The 15,513-nt window shown below is 43.7% G+C and overlaps 1 protein-coding gene across 2 annotated transcripts in view; it reads left to right on the top strand.

The window, feature by feature from the left end:
* The window catches only part of EGLN3 (egl-9 family hypoxia inducible factor 3), a 28,850-nt gene extending 22,592 nt beyond the window's left edge, over window positions 1-6,258 (top strand). For both annotated transcript variants that reach the window (XR_015288341.1, XM_086894099.1), the window contains 3 exons: window positions 518-654; window positions 1,344-1,417; window positions 2,488-6,258. Coding sequence is in view for 1 of the 2 variants with exons in the window: in XM_086894099.1 (XP_086750225.1) it covers window positions 518-654; window positions 1,344-1,417; window positions 2,488-2,525 (249 nt within the window). In the remaining variant the exon portion in view is untranslated. The remainder of the gene's footprint in view (window positions 1-517; window positions 655-1,343; window positions 1,418-2,487) is intronic.
* Window positions 6,259-15,513: the final 9,255 nt, after the last annotated feature.

Genomic DNA, 15,513 nt, shown 5'->3' with positions numbered 1-15,513 from the left:
TTCCAGTAGGGAAATGATGGCTGGGATCTATAATACATTCGAGAAGTTTTACAGATCTTAACAATAGAACAGACTTCACTCTTCTCAGGGTGTAAAAGTTAATTCCTAAATGATCAGGCATGGGTTGTGAAACACCATTAGCAGTATCTAACAATTGTTGGGGAGAGACCCTGATCTCAGACTGGTCAGGTAGAGCAGCTCTGTGTTATTCACTGGTTATAGAAATGTGACTGGAATCTCAGAAGTTTCTCAGTGTTTGCTGCAGAGTTGGTGTTACCTTGGTTCGTTTGCTTCAGACAGAAGCTTACACTGAAACGTTACAAACAAAACTGTTTGGTAAAATCAAAGTGGCCAAGAGACACAGTAAAGTTTTCCAGTATTGTCACGTAGTTGTCACGTTTATCATTAGATGTTTATTCCCCATTTGTTGAGTGTGGAGGAGGAAGAAATAAGTAATTTTTCATGTGAATGTGTGGCTGTTTATATGTGCAAAAAACAATCTTTCCTTTTCTTTCAGCTGCATGGTGGAATTCTTCGAATATTCCCAGAAGGAAAGTCCTATGTAGCAGATGTTGAGCCGATTTTTGACCGATTACTTTTTTTTTGGTCAGATCGAAGGAACCCACATGAAGTCCAGCCTTCTTATGCAACCAGGTAAATAGCACATTTAATATTGGTTTTGGCTAGGAAAAAGCCCAAAGAATCTCTTCTACAATTATTTTTATCCAAAATTATAGCCATCGTCTTAAAATACATGTGCATAAAAAATAGAGAGATATGTTGAGTGAATTTGCTGGTTTTGAGTAATTGGGAATTCTCTCATTAAGTAAGGAGGAGCAAGCTCGAATGATACATATCCTCGTGTGCTGGAAAAAAAGCCCTTAACCATTGACAGGAGAAATCTTCCAAGCTGGGCACAGCTATTTAGCTGGGAGGTGCTGGGTTATTCTTTTGCCCTTGTAGCACTGTAGGGATTGTTGGGGCTACCATCTGTCAGTAGGCTGTGAGAAGCTGGTGTGATGCAGGGCAGTCCCCAAGCTGCCTACAGGCATCTCTGAACAGAAAAACATGCAAAGGTCTGGAAGCTACTTTTGCCCTCTGTTACCAGGGGCTGTGCTCTCTTTTGTGCCTCCAGCAGAAATTCTCACCTACATTTCTATCTGACTTGTTAAAATACACACTAAAATGCTGTCTGTGTTTGCATATAAAGATGTGTCATTTTCATTCTACTTCTCTAGTCTAGTAATCCAGTTTTGTTTTTGCTTTTTCCATGAGCATAAAACTCCAGTGCTCTGTTTTAATATCAAAAGTGGGAAGGAATGCAAGGTTTCTTTCTTTTATAGGTATGCCATGACTGTGTGGTATTTTGATGCCGAAGAAAGAGCAGAAGCCAAAAAGAAGTTCAGGAACTTAACCGGTATGACTTTTTTTATACATGTTCACCAGAGAGAATTTAATGCATTTTAATATTACCAAAGTCAGAGACAGGTTCTGTAGCTACAAGCATATGTAATGTATTTTTAAAAAGCTTTTTCACCTCTAATTTCTAGTCAGTTTTGTGGAGAAGTTGTGACAGAAGATTCAGGCCTGGCCCTATAATCCCTGATGAACAAAATGGGGAGAATGGGAGAGACAGTTTCTGATTTGAGTTCCAAATGACTGAGATTTTTTTTTTTCCCTACCCCATGTGGCTACTCCAGTCACAGGGAGTCAGCTCTTTTGTTACTTGGGAGGTATATTTTTGCTCCTCTAAACCCTGTTTAGTACCCTGTTTAGACTTTCACAGCAAGTTTAATAATTGTGTTCTCTAAATGTTCTGAATAGGGTCTGTCTTCTGTATTAGTAAAGGGCAGAAGCCCACAAAGAGGTGACACAGCTTTCTAATGGCAGCCACACTGCCTGCTGCTGTAGTAATGGCATATGAGTCATGGACTGAGTTGTCCAGATGTGTTCCAGCACCCTACCTGGGACCATGAGCTAAGATTTGCTGTTCAGACCAGTTTAAGATCTGATATTCAGGGGCTACCTCCTCAAAATACAGTGTGGAGAGCATTTGTCTTTTTAAGAATGTGTGCAGCTGGGCAAAGTTGTAGTCAAATGACTTTCAGAACAGACTGTTGTCATCTCTGTAGCTTATATGCAAAGCAAATGCTGGTTTCACCCTTAAAGAGGATCATAAAAAAGGGGCCAAGAAGAGGCAGGGGAAAGTATCACTGATCTAGGGTCACAGAGTTTGTTGGGCTGCTTAAGTACTGCATGAATCAATTTGAACATGACAAATGTACAGGATCTCTGTGTGACTGTCCTTGTTAACATGCTGTGGTATCATGTAACAGTTCAGTCCACATAGTGGATTCATGCCATGATTCTGAAATGGAAAGTGTTGTCCACTGACAATAAGCCAACTTTTTTCTGTTTCTAGTTTTCAGTCGAATATAGTCAGAACCCCCTGATTTAACTCCCTGCTTTTTTTCCTTTTTGATGTAGATGCGAGGAAGAGAGAAGCACCTCTTAATGAAGACTAATCAACTGTTCATGAACTCTTTGTGAGAAATAAGATCCCAAAGATGACTTCCATTTCCAGCAAATAAGGGCAAAACATTTTTATGCACAAGAATGCACTGGTTGTGTCTAGCATGTGCATCTTATGCTGATGGTACTCAAGGCAGCCTCCTGTCATGCTGCATCTGGTAGAAGAAAGACTTGTTTGCTCTTTGCCTTTTGCTGGAAAAAATAACCAGGGTTTAAAAAAAAGAAGAGTATGTGATACTCAAGCCTAGTGGTAGTGGCTCAGCCAACTGGCTTTTGATCACTCTTGTAACTAAGATAATGGTCATTGGAACTAGTGATAAAAAACTGAGTCTTATTTGCACTTTATGGGGAAAAAGAGTTCTAGTTCAATGGGAAGAAGCCTTGCAAGTTTAAAATCAGTTGGCAGACTGCTAATGGGCACAGAGATTAATTGGACATCGGAAATAAAATCAGATATCTGTAGAGTGTCATTTTATGGTCTGTCCCAAATGGACCTGTTGATGTATTGTTCATCATTTTGCTGCACAGAACATTGGTTCAGCTCTTCAGTAACATGACTTCCCAGATGTTTGTCTACACAGTCATCACATTTTCTGGATTTTGTCTGCTCTTCAAGAGGCACTAGCTAGTGCAGCTGTACTGTCCTTTGTGTCTCAGTACTGAGGGGAAAATAATTATGTATCTGTTCACAATTTCATAAACCCCTTTTTTTCCTGTTTTGAGCAGGATGAGTTGTATCTTTTCTATTTTCACAGTTTGGTAAAGCAGCTGTTTTCTCCCAAAAGTCTGGTAAACTTGGAAGGCTTATGGCACACAATGCATTGGCCCTTAAGGCCAGTGATTTGTAGAGAAGTGTTTGCTTTGCGACTTCTCCATCTGCTATGTTCTCTGTGAAATAGATATGAATCTGAAAGGAAAAGATATGTCTGGCAGTCTGACAAATATATGATAAATAATGGGTAACTTAGACTTGATTTTTATGCTGCATATTCTTAGTGAACACACTTGTTTAATTTCGCATGCATATGTAATTTGAATGAAACTGCAATTCTTTTTCAATTGATCTGTGATGCCAGGTAACTACTACTGCTGTGCCTAAGCTCTGAGATCAGAGTTTTTCAATGGCAAAGCACACATTTTATTTCTCCATTATTTTTTTAAAACTTATTAGACTCAATGAATGAGTAACTGGTGACCTGTTTCCAATCTGTCTAAACTTCTACAACCAGCACTTACTATGCAGTTCAGAATAGCTCTTAATGAAGCTGGGAACTGGCAGTGGATGTATTTATCACTCACACTAATTGTTCTCAACCTAATACACTCACTTGCATTCATTTTTATCTGTCTGTGTGTATGTCAGGCCCTATTAAATGCTCCAAATAGATGCCCCCTTCAGTGTTCCATATTTTCCTGTTCCACCTGCCCATGGTGGTGAAGGTGGTGTGTCTGAACCGCCGGCCCCTGCAGCGCTTCCCCATGCTCTGCTGGGTTGTCGTGCTGTGATGGGGCTGCACTTGAGCCAGGGAATGGAAAAGTAGTGTGCTATGGCAACTGTTAAATGTCAGTGATAGAAAGGTAACAGCTGCATAGGACAGAAAAGAAATAACTTTCATGACATAAAAAATGATAATCAAAAATGGAGTGGTTTTTTTTAAGCAGTTTTATATCTTAAAGAGAAAGAAAAGCTGAGCATCCTTCAGCCTGCCCATGAATGCTGGATGTAAATACAGCAGTGCTAAGAAACCCCTTATTCTCTCTGTTTTCTCCCAGAGATCCAGCTCTGGTCTTAAAGGCCTAACTAACCACTGTGCACCTTAAGAGAGGAATATGAGGGAACATGTGTGACAAATATTCTTACAACTCAAGACTAGAAAAAGATGAAGAACATGATAAATGTCCTTTAATGCTAGGAAAAAACATTCTTCTACTACAGTTGCTTCTAAGTAACACACCAGAGACTCGACAGAAACGTAGTGATAACTTGAAATTCTCATTCTGAAATATACTTGTGGGAGGCAAAAGAGCTTGGGCTCTTGAGAGTGAGAGAGTAACCCTTTGAGAGGTGTTGGAAAATACAGCATTACTATTTAGAGAAGGTGATGGAGTACAGCCTGTTGTATTACTAGGCAAAGTTGATAATGGCACATAAATTTGAAACTCCAACATGATTTTGAAAGGAGGAAAGCCAGATAAAACAGAGCAAATACTGCTTTGCCTCTAGAAACTGTAACCTTAAAAATAAACTAGAAAGCATTGTTAGTACACATCTTACTGGAGCCTGGAATAGTAGAAAAACAATGTGGTGGAAGGGGGAAAGCTTTGTGTAAGGGCTGAAAAAGGAAGGTACTTCAGTTATCACTGTTGCTACCACCAGGTTTCTGCAGCGGTCAGCAACAGGTGTGGTGCATGGAGCAGAATAGTTGCATTTATTGTAAAAAAAGTACATCTTTTCATTTTTAGCCAATGTCTTCCTCATCTATATTACATGTTTAAAAGACAGAACAATTATTCTGTGGCAGAGAATGTTGTCTTTATTAACACTCGTAATCAAGTACAAAAAAAGTTGAGGTCTTGAGAGCTTGGAACTAATTCCTCAGTCCCTTGTTTCAGATTTCTACTTTGTTTCCAGTGTGATGATCTCCTTGAAGAAGCTGTAGTTTAACCAGGGATGGGGTGTAGGGGGGTGTTGGTCATGTAGGAATCTACTGGTGTGATGTTTCCTACGTAGATTTCTCTTGCCTGTCTCTAGAATTGTTGCAAACTGCTCTGTAAGAGTGAAATTATCTGTCTGTGAGGGAAGCAGGCTGCTACAGTGGGGAGGGTATTTCAAAGAGGCTTTTTCCTTGTGTTTTCTCTTCATAGTAAGCTGTTTAAATCAAATGGCTAAGCAGCACTTGTCAGCCAGTTGTGAAAAGGAATGTTTTATCTAAGGCATTTAACTTTAAATCCTTAAAAAATTCGGGGTTTTTTTGGTTGGTTGTTTTTTTTTTTTTTTTAAATCTTTAGGTAATGTGCCTTCGTTGTTCATATCTGTGAAGATGTTTCATGCTGCATGTGCATGTCATGTCATGCAAGTTTTTGGCGGTTCTTTAAAAAACATGGTTGCCTTTTCAATTGCATGGGAAAATGTGCAGAGCCACAAAGCTGCAGTTTTCAACTGGAGGTTTTTGCTGTACAGGGAGGAAAAAAGGCCAGGAATTAGTGCTGAAAATTAAGAGACTGTTTTTATTCTTAAATCTGTGACCACTGGCCTTTTGAGCAAAGTAGCCTCTAATAAATCTTTTTCTCTAGATTACTTCTGGTTCTATGAAGAATGACTTTTACAAAATAGTGTCTAAAAAGTTCCGCTCTTTTTTTCCCTTCTATTTTTAAACAGTTTTAGTCCTTTGTGTTTTTTAAAATGTTGGAATATGTTATATGTATTTCTTGTTGTTGCAAAATAGCTGGCTCTAACACCACTTGCATCTAGAAGAAAATGTGTCTATTTGCAGGCAAATGACTAGTTCTACTTTGACTGTGATGTACTCCCAGCAGATATCTGAGAGTGAGTTATGATTACATCTTCTCTTGTCAGGTTGTATGCTGGTCAACAATGCTGGCACTTTGCATTGGATTAATGTAGAAACCCTTAGTAGTATTTTATCACACATCACATTTGGTGTTCCTGTTACTATTAAAAAAAAAAAATGTTGCAGGAGTCAATAAACACTGGGTCATGTTAAACACTGTCCTGTGCAAATCTCTTCAGTTTTGTGCCTTACTGTGGCCAGGGGTGCAAGGGGTGGGTGCAGTGCCACGCAGCTGCATGTAGGGTGACACTGGAATCTGTATTCACAACTGTCTTCTGCTGTTGGAGAGACCTTTTTTTGTTGCCCTCAGCTTGGCACATTTCCTTGGTCACTTCCTGCTATTTTGAAGTTATTTACCTTGCTAGTGACCCTCTTCTTGAAATGCCTATTTGTTTTCATGCTCCTGTTGAACCAGATAACATTCTCACGATTGAATTGTTGTCTGATAAGTTTTATTTTTAACACTGTTCACATCCTCCCCCTGCTACTTTTCCAGTCTGAATCCCACAGTTTTCTCCTGTGGCTTGTGGGAGACTTCTCCTCACTCCCACTAACAGTGCAGTTGAATGAAAGCCAGGGCATTTTCACTCATTTGGTAGAGCTGTGAACTTTCTGATTCCTTTGCAATCTTATGAATGGTGAGAATTTCCCTTTTCCAATTTAAAACATGGTTTCTGTCATGGAGGGCTTGGATTTGACTTGTGGGGTTTTTTTGCTAGAGAGAGAAGAGATGTCTAAATAATTTGCCATTTATTTAAGCATTTCTTTTAGACTGAGGAGTTCTTAGAGCACAGGGAGAAGACCTATGGAAAGCAGAGGGGTTTCTCTTCTGAGCTTACTCCTCAAAGACTAAAGGTTTTTAGGGACAGCTTGAGAAGAAGCTGGCCATTGGCCATCCAGCTGCCAAGGACTTTGAACTCTGACTAAACTTTCTCTAAGCAAATATGTTTGCAGTAATTGTTATCTTACAGCTATTTAGGGGTTTTCTTCCTCCCCCACCTACCCAAAGGGATATGGCTAAATATATTTGTACTGACAATTCTCATGACTCTTGAGAATGCATCTGATATCAGAGGTTGCACTGAAAATTGCAAAAGAGCATGACAGTGGAAGAGAGGTTAGTAAAAATTGATTCCTCTTTCCCACATAATGGTGTCTCTATGGAGAACTTCCACTTCAGAGAATTGGTTAAAACTCCCATCCTCTTCCACAAGGCATAGATAGAGTTTTTTGTCTGTCTTGTGGAAAGCAGGGATAATTTCATCTGCATATGTGCTTATTTTAAACAAAGCTGGAGATGCTAAATAAACCCAGATGCTGGGTCAAGTGCAGTCAACAGCAGTTCTTACGTGGTGGCAGAGTCAATGCCAGCATGCCCAGTGCTCTTTTGCTGGGCACCCACAGTCTTTCTGCTAGAGAGGAGGAAGTTTGTGATCCCTGATCTTGGCCAACACCCTGGGCCTGATTTGACAGGGAGGGGAGTCAAGAGTGTACATGGCCCTTAAAAGCCTGCTGTGTGGGGGGCTGGTGAGAAGCATGGGAAGAAAGACCCTGTATTCCAAACTAGTAGAGCTCCGAAAAATCACTCATGGCGACGTGGGTTCACAGCTCCCATCAGGCTGCTGAGCAGAGGGAGCAGAGCAGAGAAGCTGCTTCTGAAGCCAGGCCCAAGTTGTCCCCAAGGAGAGTGCCTAGCTCTGAGCACACACCATGGCAGCCCATGCTGTCTGGTCACTCCTGCTCTTCTGGATGGGTTATCTCTTTTGTGGCAGAGGATGTCAAGGTGTTAAAGTGGGTGAGAGACAGTGGTTTACTGTCGTTGTGCCATCTTGCTGAACCAAGAAGTTGATTAGCTTCCTAAAGGGGGTTTGGCACTCCTCTGCAGCAGCCGGAGGTTGTCAAGGACACAGTGCTGATCCTCTTGTGCCTGGGGGAGGTCTGATTAGAATGTAATTTGGTGGGGTTGATGTGGCATGCCGTGCCAGCAGGTTGCTTTTGATTTACTAAACACTGTATTTCATGCCAGCTTTGACACCTGTCCCACCTATGCAGTGGTTCAGTGGATGATCTGTGTTCATGACTGTGATACATGGCAACACACCACTGCACGCTCTAAGCAAGGGAGAAAATTCAGCTGTTCAGAGGTACCACCTACTTCTTTAATAAGAAGAAAAAAAATCAAGGAAGAAGAAGAAAAAAAAAGACATCTGAACAGACATTTAATTGTCAAAGGAAGAGTCTTAACAGACTTAAGCTCGGCTGTCTTCAGAGAGTTTTCGAAAGCATACTGCAAACACTTCTGTTTCAAAGCTTATGCTCCTTTATCTATGAGAAGCTGAACACTGGCTAATTCTTTAATTAGCTCCCAACAAGATGTTTTTCTCTGTAGCCAAGGCTTGCTACAGGATAATTATGTCTTTAGTTTAAAAACAAGTGTCAATACAGAAAGTTGTTTTGATTTTTATTTCTTCATGTATTTTGCCTTCTACTTAGCTTCTACCCTCTTCATTCTCACCTGAAATATCTTTCCTTGATTTGAGAAAAGTTGATTATTTTTATCTCCCTTTTAGCTGCATGAATGGATGTGACAGGGCCAAGCCAGTGCTGTGGTCTGGGTGCAATTGTAAGAGTGCTGTGCTTGGGTCTCTCCCAGGGCCAAGGAGATGGGGGAACCTGAGCCACCATCAGTTAAGCAGCTCAGCTTCTTAAATTGTAATAACCATGGGGCTGTGGGTATCCAAGTGCTACACTGCATGCCAAAGATCTACATTTGGAGCTTCCCAACCTCCTGCCTACAACCACAGTCATCTACACTTATTTTAGCAGAGTTCTCAGAGCAGCAACAGATCTCATGCACATTTGTCAAGAGCTGCCTAGGTCATGACAGGGCTGAGTGGGCAGAAATCTTCTAGGCCTGAATCGTACGTGGATGCTGTGGTTTAACCCCAGCTCAAGTACCACTGAGCTGCTCACTCCCCCACCAGCTGGACTGTGGAGAAGATCAAAAAAGGTAAAAGCTTGAAAATTCATGGGATGAGATAAACATGGGGAAGGGAAGATGTGCACACTTATTAAGTCCCTGCTCCCCATGGGCAGGCAGATGTTCAGCCATCTCCAGGAGAGCAGGGCCCCATCAAGTGTACCAGTGACTTGTGAAAGCAAACACCATCACTCCAAATGCCTCTTCCTCCTTCTTCGCCCATCTTTATATACTGAGCATGATGCCACATGGTCTGGAATATCCCTGTGGTCACTTGGGGTCACCTGTCCTGGCTGTGTCTTCTCCCAACTCCCATGCACCCCCAGCCCCCTTGCCATTGTGGAGGTATGAGAAGCAGGAAAGGTCTAGACTCTGTATGAGCATTGCTCAGTGATAACAAAAACATCTCTGTATTATCAACCCTGTGTTCAGCACAGACCCACAACAACCACTGTGAAGAAAATTAACTACCCCAGCCAAGACCAGCACTGAGACAAAAACAGGAGGGAGAGGAATTGCCCCCTCCACTCTTCTTTGACCCCTGTCTGTCAGTGGATGGATGCAGGATGCCAAAGGTCAGACACCAGGCTTACCCAAGGAGAGTCAGACTGGCTTCATTTATCCCACAGGAGAAGATCCTCAGTGTTAGGTTACACAGTTATGTCCATGTGATGGGGGAGGAGTGTGACCTTTCTGTCGAACCCATTGAAGTTGTTACATTTCTGAGGGAATTAATATCTTTTCTTTGATTCAAGAGGAAATTTGTGTGAACTTGGATACTGTGGCTTTTGTCTTAAAGAAAGATGTGGGGAAAGTACTCCCATATCAGTCCACTGGAAAAAATAAGCATGGTCAGAGACCTACACACTATAACCTGTGAGGACAAGCTAAAAGATGGTACTGGTACTGTTCCTTCCAGGAACAAGGAGAGTAGGAAGATAAGTGAAGGAGGAGGTAGAAGTATTATAAGGGTCTTAAAATATAGGAAATATTACTGCAATGAATAAGGAAGTAGTCTGTTCTCTATACCTGTGGTGCATAACACACAAATAATGAGAAAATATTGGAGCAAGGAAGTTAAGAGTAATTTTTTGGGAAAAGCTTTCTTGTGGCTGGGATGCTGAACTACTGGAGTGCCTGAGGATGTTGTGGAGTTGCCCTTACCAGAGATTTGGTTGGACAAATGTCTGTCAGGAGTGATGTAAGTAGAAGTGATTTTTTTTTTTTTTCTTAGAGCAATGAGTAAGGACCAACCAGGCTAAATTACATGTTCTGTGTCATGGCAACGTAGGCAAAATTTTGGAACTTACATGGTCAGGGCATCCCATGATGGGAAGAGGTATGAGGTTGTCCTGTTCCAGTAAAGGTTATAGAGACCACTACCATGCACTGTTGCAGGACTAGACCAGGGCTGCCCTTCCCCAGGAGTAAAGTCCAGCCCAACCCTGCTGTGAGCAGTTGCTCCCTGCCCTTTTGTTTCATGATGCACTTGCAGTTAGCACAGGCATGCACTGCACAGCAGGTTGGGCTTGGTGAGCACACACCTCAGGAGGATCCTGCTGCCTGGAACTGCTCTGTGCTGAGCAGCATCTCATCTTCTTGGGCAGCAAGGAGCTGGACCCACATTTTCCACAGCAACGAGGCATTGGCATTTCCTTTTGAACCCACTTTCTGTAAGATAGTTCGTGCAGGTTACACTTATTCTCTTACTTGTCATCCAAACCTAAAGCTGTGCATTCCTTTCATACTCTTTCTCCTGTCTCAAATTCAAGAATTGCAGTCCTGAGTGTGATGCCTCTTTGAGTCTAGACTCAAAATATAGTAGAAGGCAACTTCCCCTCCTGCCCAGAACAGCATGGGTTCTCTGTTTCCTAGGAAATGTGTTATAGGTCATCTTCAATCATTCACTACTAATGGAATTAATACTGGGGGTGGGGGAAGGGAATGATAAAGAAATATACAGTGGGATTTCGGAAATTAGCCTTTGGAGACATATGGTTTTAAAAGCCGCAACCTCCCCTCTCTTTGCAAGTTCATGTTCTGATTAAAAAGAATGTGTATCTGTCCGAGAGTCAGTATTTGCTATGTCCATTAAAAATTTTCTCCCCTTTGCAAATCCATGTTGCTTTCCAAGTATATTTTAAGTAATTCTCAGCTGAGTCATTAATTCACACATCTGAAAGGACTAGAGTTAACTAATGTGATCATAAATTCAACCACTTTGAATATCAGTACTTGAGCCTAGATGTGTTTATTATTACTATTAAATACCATGAGTAGGTCTTGTAAACTTTTCTTTCACTTTTAAAATTGGCAGTTCATCAAAATTTTATATAAGGTTGGAACCTATACTATTGTTGCTGCTATAAACATGTTAATATCATAAGCTAAACATTTTCCCTTTATTGTTAGTGTATTTCCTTTGCTAAGCCTCTGCTACTGTGCCCAGGGAACACATGAAAATTGCTGGAATCTCAGCTTCCTTTCATTCCCCTTGTCAGCCAGCCATGACTATAAGATGGAGATGAGGCAAATTTGGAGGACAGGGAGTGTCCCCAGCCTCTGCAGGTGGCATGCCTTCCCCAAGCTGGCTTGGTGTTTTGAAGGGATGGATCCCTCTGCCATCACCAGAGCACCCATGCCAGCACCCTGACCAGCACCGCCCTGTGCAGCAGCACAAAGGAGTCTTCTCCCCTGCCATCTTAAGTTTGCCATCAGTTTGCTGTGTACACTGCTGATTTCAAGGTCTCTGTGCTATTATTATATTTATGCTCTGTCTTCTGAGAGCTGAGGAATAGAAAAAAGCACCCCAGCTCTAAAGATCCCCCCTTTCATCACCCAGACCTGTGCTTCTGCAGCAGCAATCCCATGATGGGTTTCTGTAAGGGCTCCCTGGGGCAGGCTGAGGCTCCTCAGTGCCCTTGGCACCCATGCAGGGCTGCAGATGTAGGGTCAGCATGTGGCCTCCCATTTGCAGGAAATAACCTGGAGAGTCGTGGCTAGGCCTGGAAAATGCAGCAGCTGCCACAGCATCCTAAGCATTGCACAGCTTAGGCCTTGCTGCCTCAGGAGGAGGCTCACAAAGTGCTTTTCATGGTGGCCTTGAGGTTGATTCAGTTGGTCAGAGCATGGCTCTAATGACACCAAGGGTGTGGCTTCAATCCTTGGACTGTGGGTTCAATCCTTGTATGGGCCATTCACTGAGGAGTTGGACTCAGTGATCCTGTGTGTCCCTTCCAACTCAGAATATTCTGTGATCTAAGAAAAGCACGAGCCATGTGGGATGGGGATGGTTCTACAGGACTCACAGCAGAGTGTGATACTGGGACTGCCCATAAATGCTTTGTTCTTGGTTATTACCTATGAGTTTGCAATAGAAACTGATTTTAGGCTTTTCTGCATCCTATCAAAAGTTCTTCAGATGGATTTCCTCCTCCCCAGCTTCTCTCAAGCTGAATCTAAGCCTTCTTGCTCTTTTCTCCTCCCTTGAAGGCATATCTCTAAGCACCACCTCTACCAGATCCTGGTGCCATGTGGAAGCACAGCACCATACTCTCCAGCCCCAGCAGCTGCTGATCACCAAAGGAATGCTTGAAAATTAATCCAAAGCTTGTATTTCTCATTAAAAGTGCTAAATTGTTGGTGCACAGCCCAGAAAGTCTATGTGGGTTTGGTAAATACTCTCCCCATTATTTAATAAATGACTTTACAAAGAGCAAAATACAGCTACAGAATCATTAGGGAAACTGGGCAGTAATTATCAGGCATGAGGTGGAGCCACCTTTCTGCATGGGTCTCCTAGGGAAGAAGGACAAGGCAAACCCATGGGTACCAGTCCAGGGCAGAGAGATTTAAATCAATCCCAGTTTAAAAACAGTGCAGGCACCAAATGGAGGAAGCAGTGGGTATGTCTTGGAGACCTTTGGAGCAGCTGAGAAAACAGCCCAGGACTGGGCGTCATCCCAAGGGGACTCAAAAGTGTTTGCTTCCCATTAGGGCTAAGTTATCCCAGACTTAAGTCCACACATGTCAAGCAAAATATGTTAATTGACATTTCACTTGCTAAACACTCTCCCAGTTTGCACTGGAAGTAGTAGCATCTGTAAGTGCAAAGAGGGTTTTTGGCTCAATCCCCACTGTGTGTGTGATCTTAGTTCTCACAGTTCTCATTTTCTGCCCTTAAAAAAATCCAAGCAAGAAGGCAAGCCCTAGTTTTAGGGACTGGCAAAATGCAGCAAAGCCCAGGGGAGACTGGAGCTGTGGAGGGAACAGGAGAGTTCCCCAGAGCAGTATCTTCCAGTTTGTCAGTTTGCATCCCAGCGACCCAGGGCACTGTGGGGGCTGGCCACTCAGGACACTGAATGTGGCCTTCACCCTGCAGGAGGGCATGCACCCCCTGCACATGAGATCCCCTGCGTTGCCTTCATCCTGATGGATGCACGACCCCACGACCATGTCATTGTCATTGTGGTGGCCACCCAGGCCGGGAATGCTGCTGTCATGATAATATCCATGGACATCCAGAAGGCAGACGTGAATTTGCTGTGGGTCATGGCCTCACAGCTGCTGGAGGACAATGTCTTCCTGTTGGAGTCCTTTGAGCTCATGAGGCAGCTTAGGAAACAGCTCCAGGACAAGCTCTGTAGTGTGTGAGAGCTGCCAGTGTCGGGTGCCTGCTTCCCACCTGGGCTGGAAGATGACCTTCACAGGGGTGTGCTGGAAGATGACCTTCACAGGGGTGTGCGGGCTGGCTGGCCTTGCTGAGAGTAGAATAGGCAGGGAAGCAACCACCCCAATGGGGAGGTGTTGGGACTTGCTCACCTTTCCTGGTGTGAGATAAGGAAAGTTTTGCAAGCACTGCAAGCATGTGTTTTTTTTCACCTGTGCCGGGTAGCTCTGGCCCAAGCCAGGATGTTGTGATAGCAGTGATGGAAATGTTAAAGAGCAGGAACTGGGGAGCTGGTTTCCCTGGGTGTGATAGGGCTGGGTGACACATCCCAGAGCCATACATATATTTCACAGATATCTATATCTATATCTATATCTATATCTATATCTATATCTATATCTATATCTATATCTATATCTATATCTATATCTATATCTATATCTATATTTTAATGTGGCTCTAGGAGGGTCACCTCCTATGCAGACATGTGCATGGCATGCACTGCATGTTTGTGTTTGAGAGATCCCTGGCCACGTGGTGCTGCTCAGGAGTGTCTGTGAGCCAGGAAGCTGTTTTGCACCATGCCAGAGTTGGCACAGGTCAGCACCTGTCTGTCCCTCACCAAGCTGGCAGACTTTGCTGGAGACCTGGTATTGCAGAAGTCTGGTGAGACCTTACCTGTTCCAGCTTCTGTGGAAGGGCAGAAGGCAGCTGCCAGCCTCTTCCAGGCAGTGTTTCCTTGCCAGGGACTGCACTAGTGCCATGGCGAGTCTCAGTGTGCTGGGTCGGGGGAGTCCAGGCTGACGAGCTATTGCTTCCCAGGACCCTGATGTGTTCCTGCACCTGATGCCTTTCCCTCCAATACTCTACCCTTTTCTTGCTGCCTGGAGACTTTACAGGTCTGGCTGCACAGACACTCAGACCTGGCTCCTTCAGCATGTTCCAGCTGAGCTCAAGCTCATGCTTACTCAGCTCAAGCTATCAGCAAAAAGATTTAGCACTTGGATAAATTAGAAATCTGGGGCAGCTCAGAAACCTTCCCTGCACAGTGCCCATATCTGCACTGGAAATCAACAGGTGAGTGTTGGGGCTGGAAGGGCTGGGGCTGTGAGGGTTGTCCTGACTGCAGTGACGGCGTGTGCCAGAGCCAGGGTCCCCATGTGTCGGACTGATTTAATGCCTGTTCTGTCTTGCTGAGGTGTGTGGAGCAGGAGCATGGCTGCCAGCACAGCTGCAACAGTACCCTGCTCTGCTCTACTGCAACTGCAACCTGGGCTACAGGCTCAGTGTGAGTGGAAAAACCTATTGGTTTAAAAACCCTTTTTAAATCCTCTGTCTCGTGTAGCTATGAGGTGGCTTGTAGTTACGAGTCTCATGGAGGCAGAAACGCAGCAGAGGCCAGCAGCAGCCTGGAGCTCTATTCACTTGGCTGCTGCTGCCTGGTTTAGTAATGATTGCAGGCATTCAGCATTCCTAAATCCTGGCCGGTCACCTGCTCATTACAGGGCCATGTGCATTGCTCCCAGTCTTGCCGAGGTTGCCGTGGTCTGGGCTGGTGAGCACGCCTGCAGGCTACTGCAGCACAGGAGCCTCACCTACAGCTCTCTGTGGACTGCTTTGCTACCCAGGATCTGCCTGTGACTGTGAAGAGAGACCCAGCAGCATCTCCATTCTCAGCACTCTCAATCTGGGCCACTGAGTGACTTTGGGCCGCTTTTCCCAAAGCTATCCTGCCTGGCCCTTGACAGCCTTAGAGTGAC

Source organism: Cyanistes caeruleus, chromosome 6 (assembly GCF_971803275.1).
Source record: "Cyanistes caeruleus chromosome 6, bCyaCae1.hap1.1, whole genome shotgun sequence".
In the NCBI taxonomy this organism is placed as follows: domain Eukaryota; kingdom Metazoa; phylum Chordata; class Aves; order Passeriformes; family Paridae; genus Cyanistes; species Cyanistes caeruleus.
The sequence above is the reverse complement of the archived record's forward strand: the minus strand, read 5'-3'. Positions and strand labels throughout refer to the sequence as shown.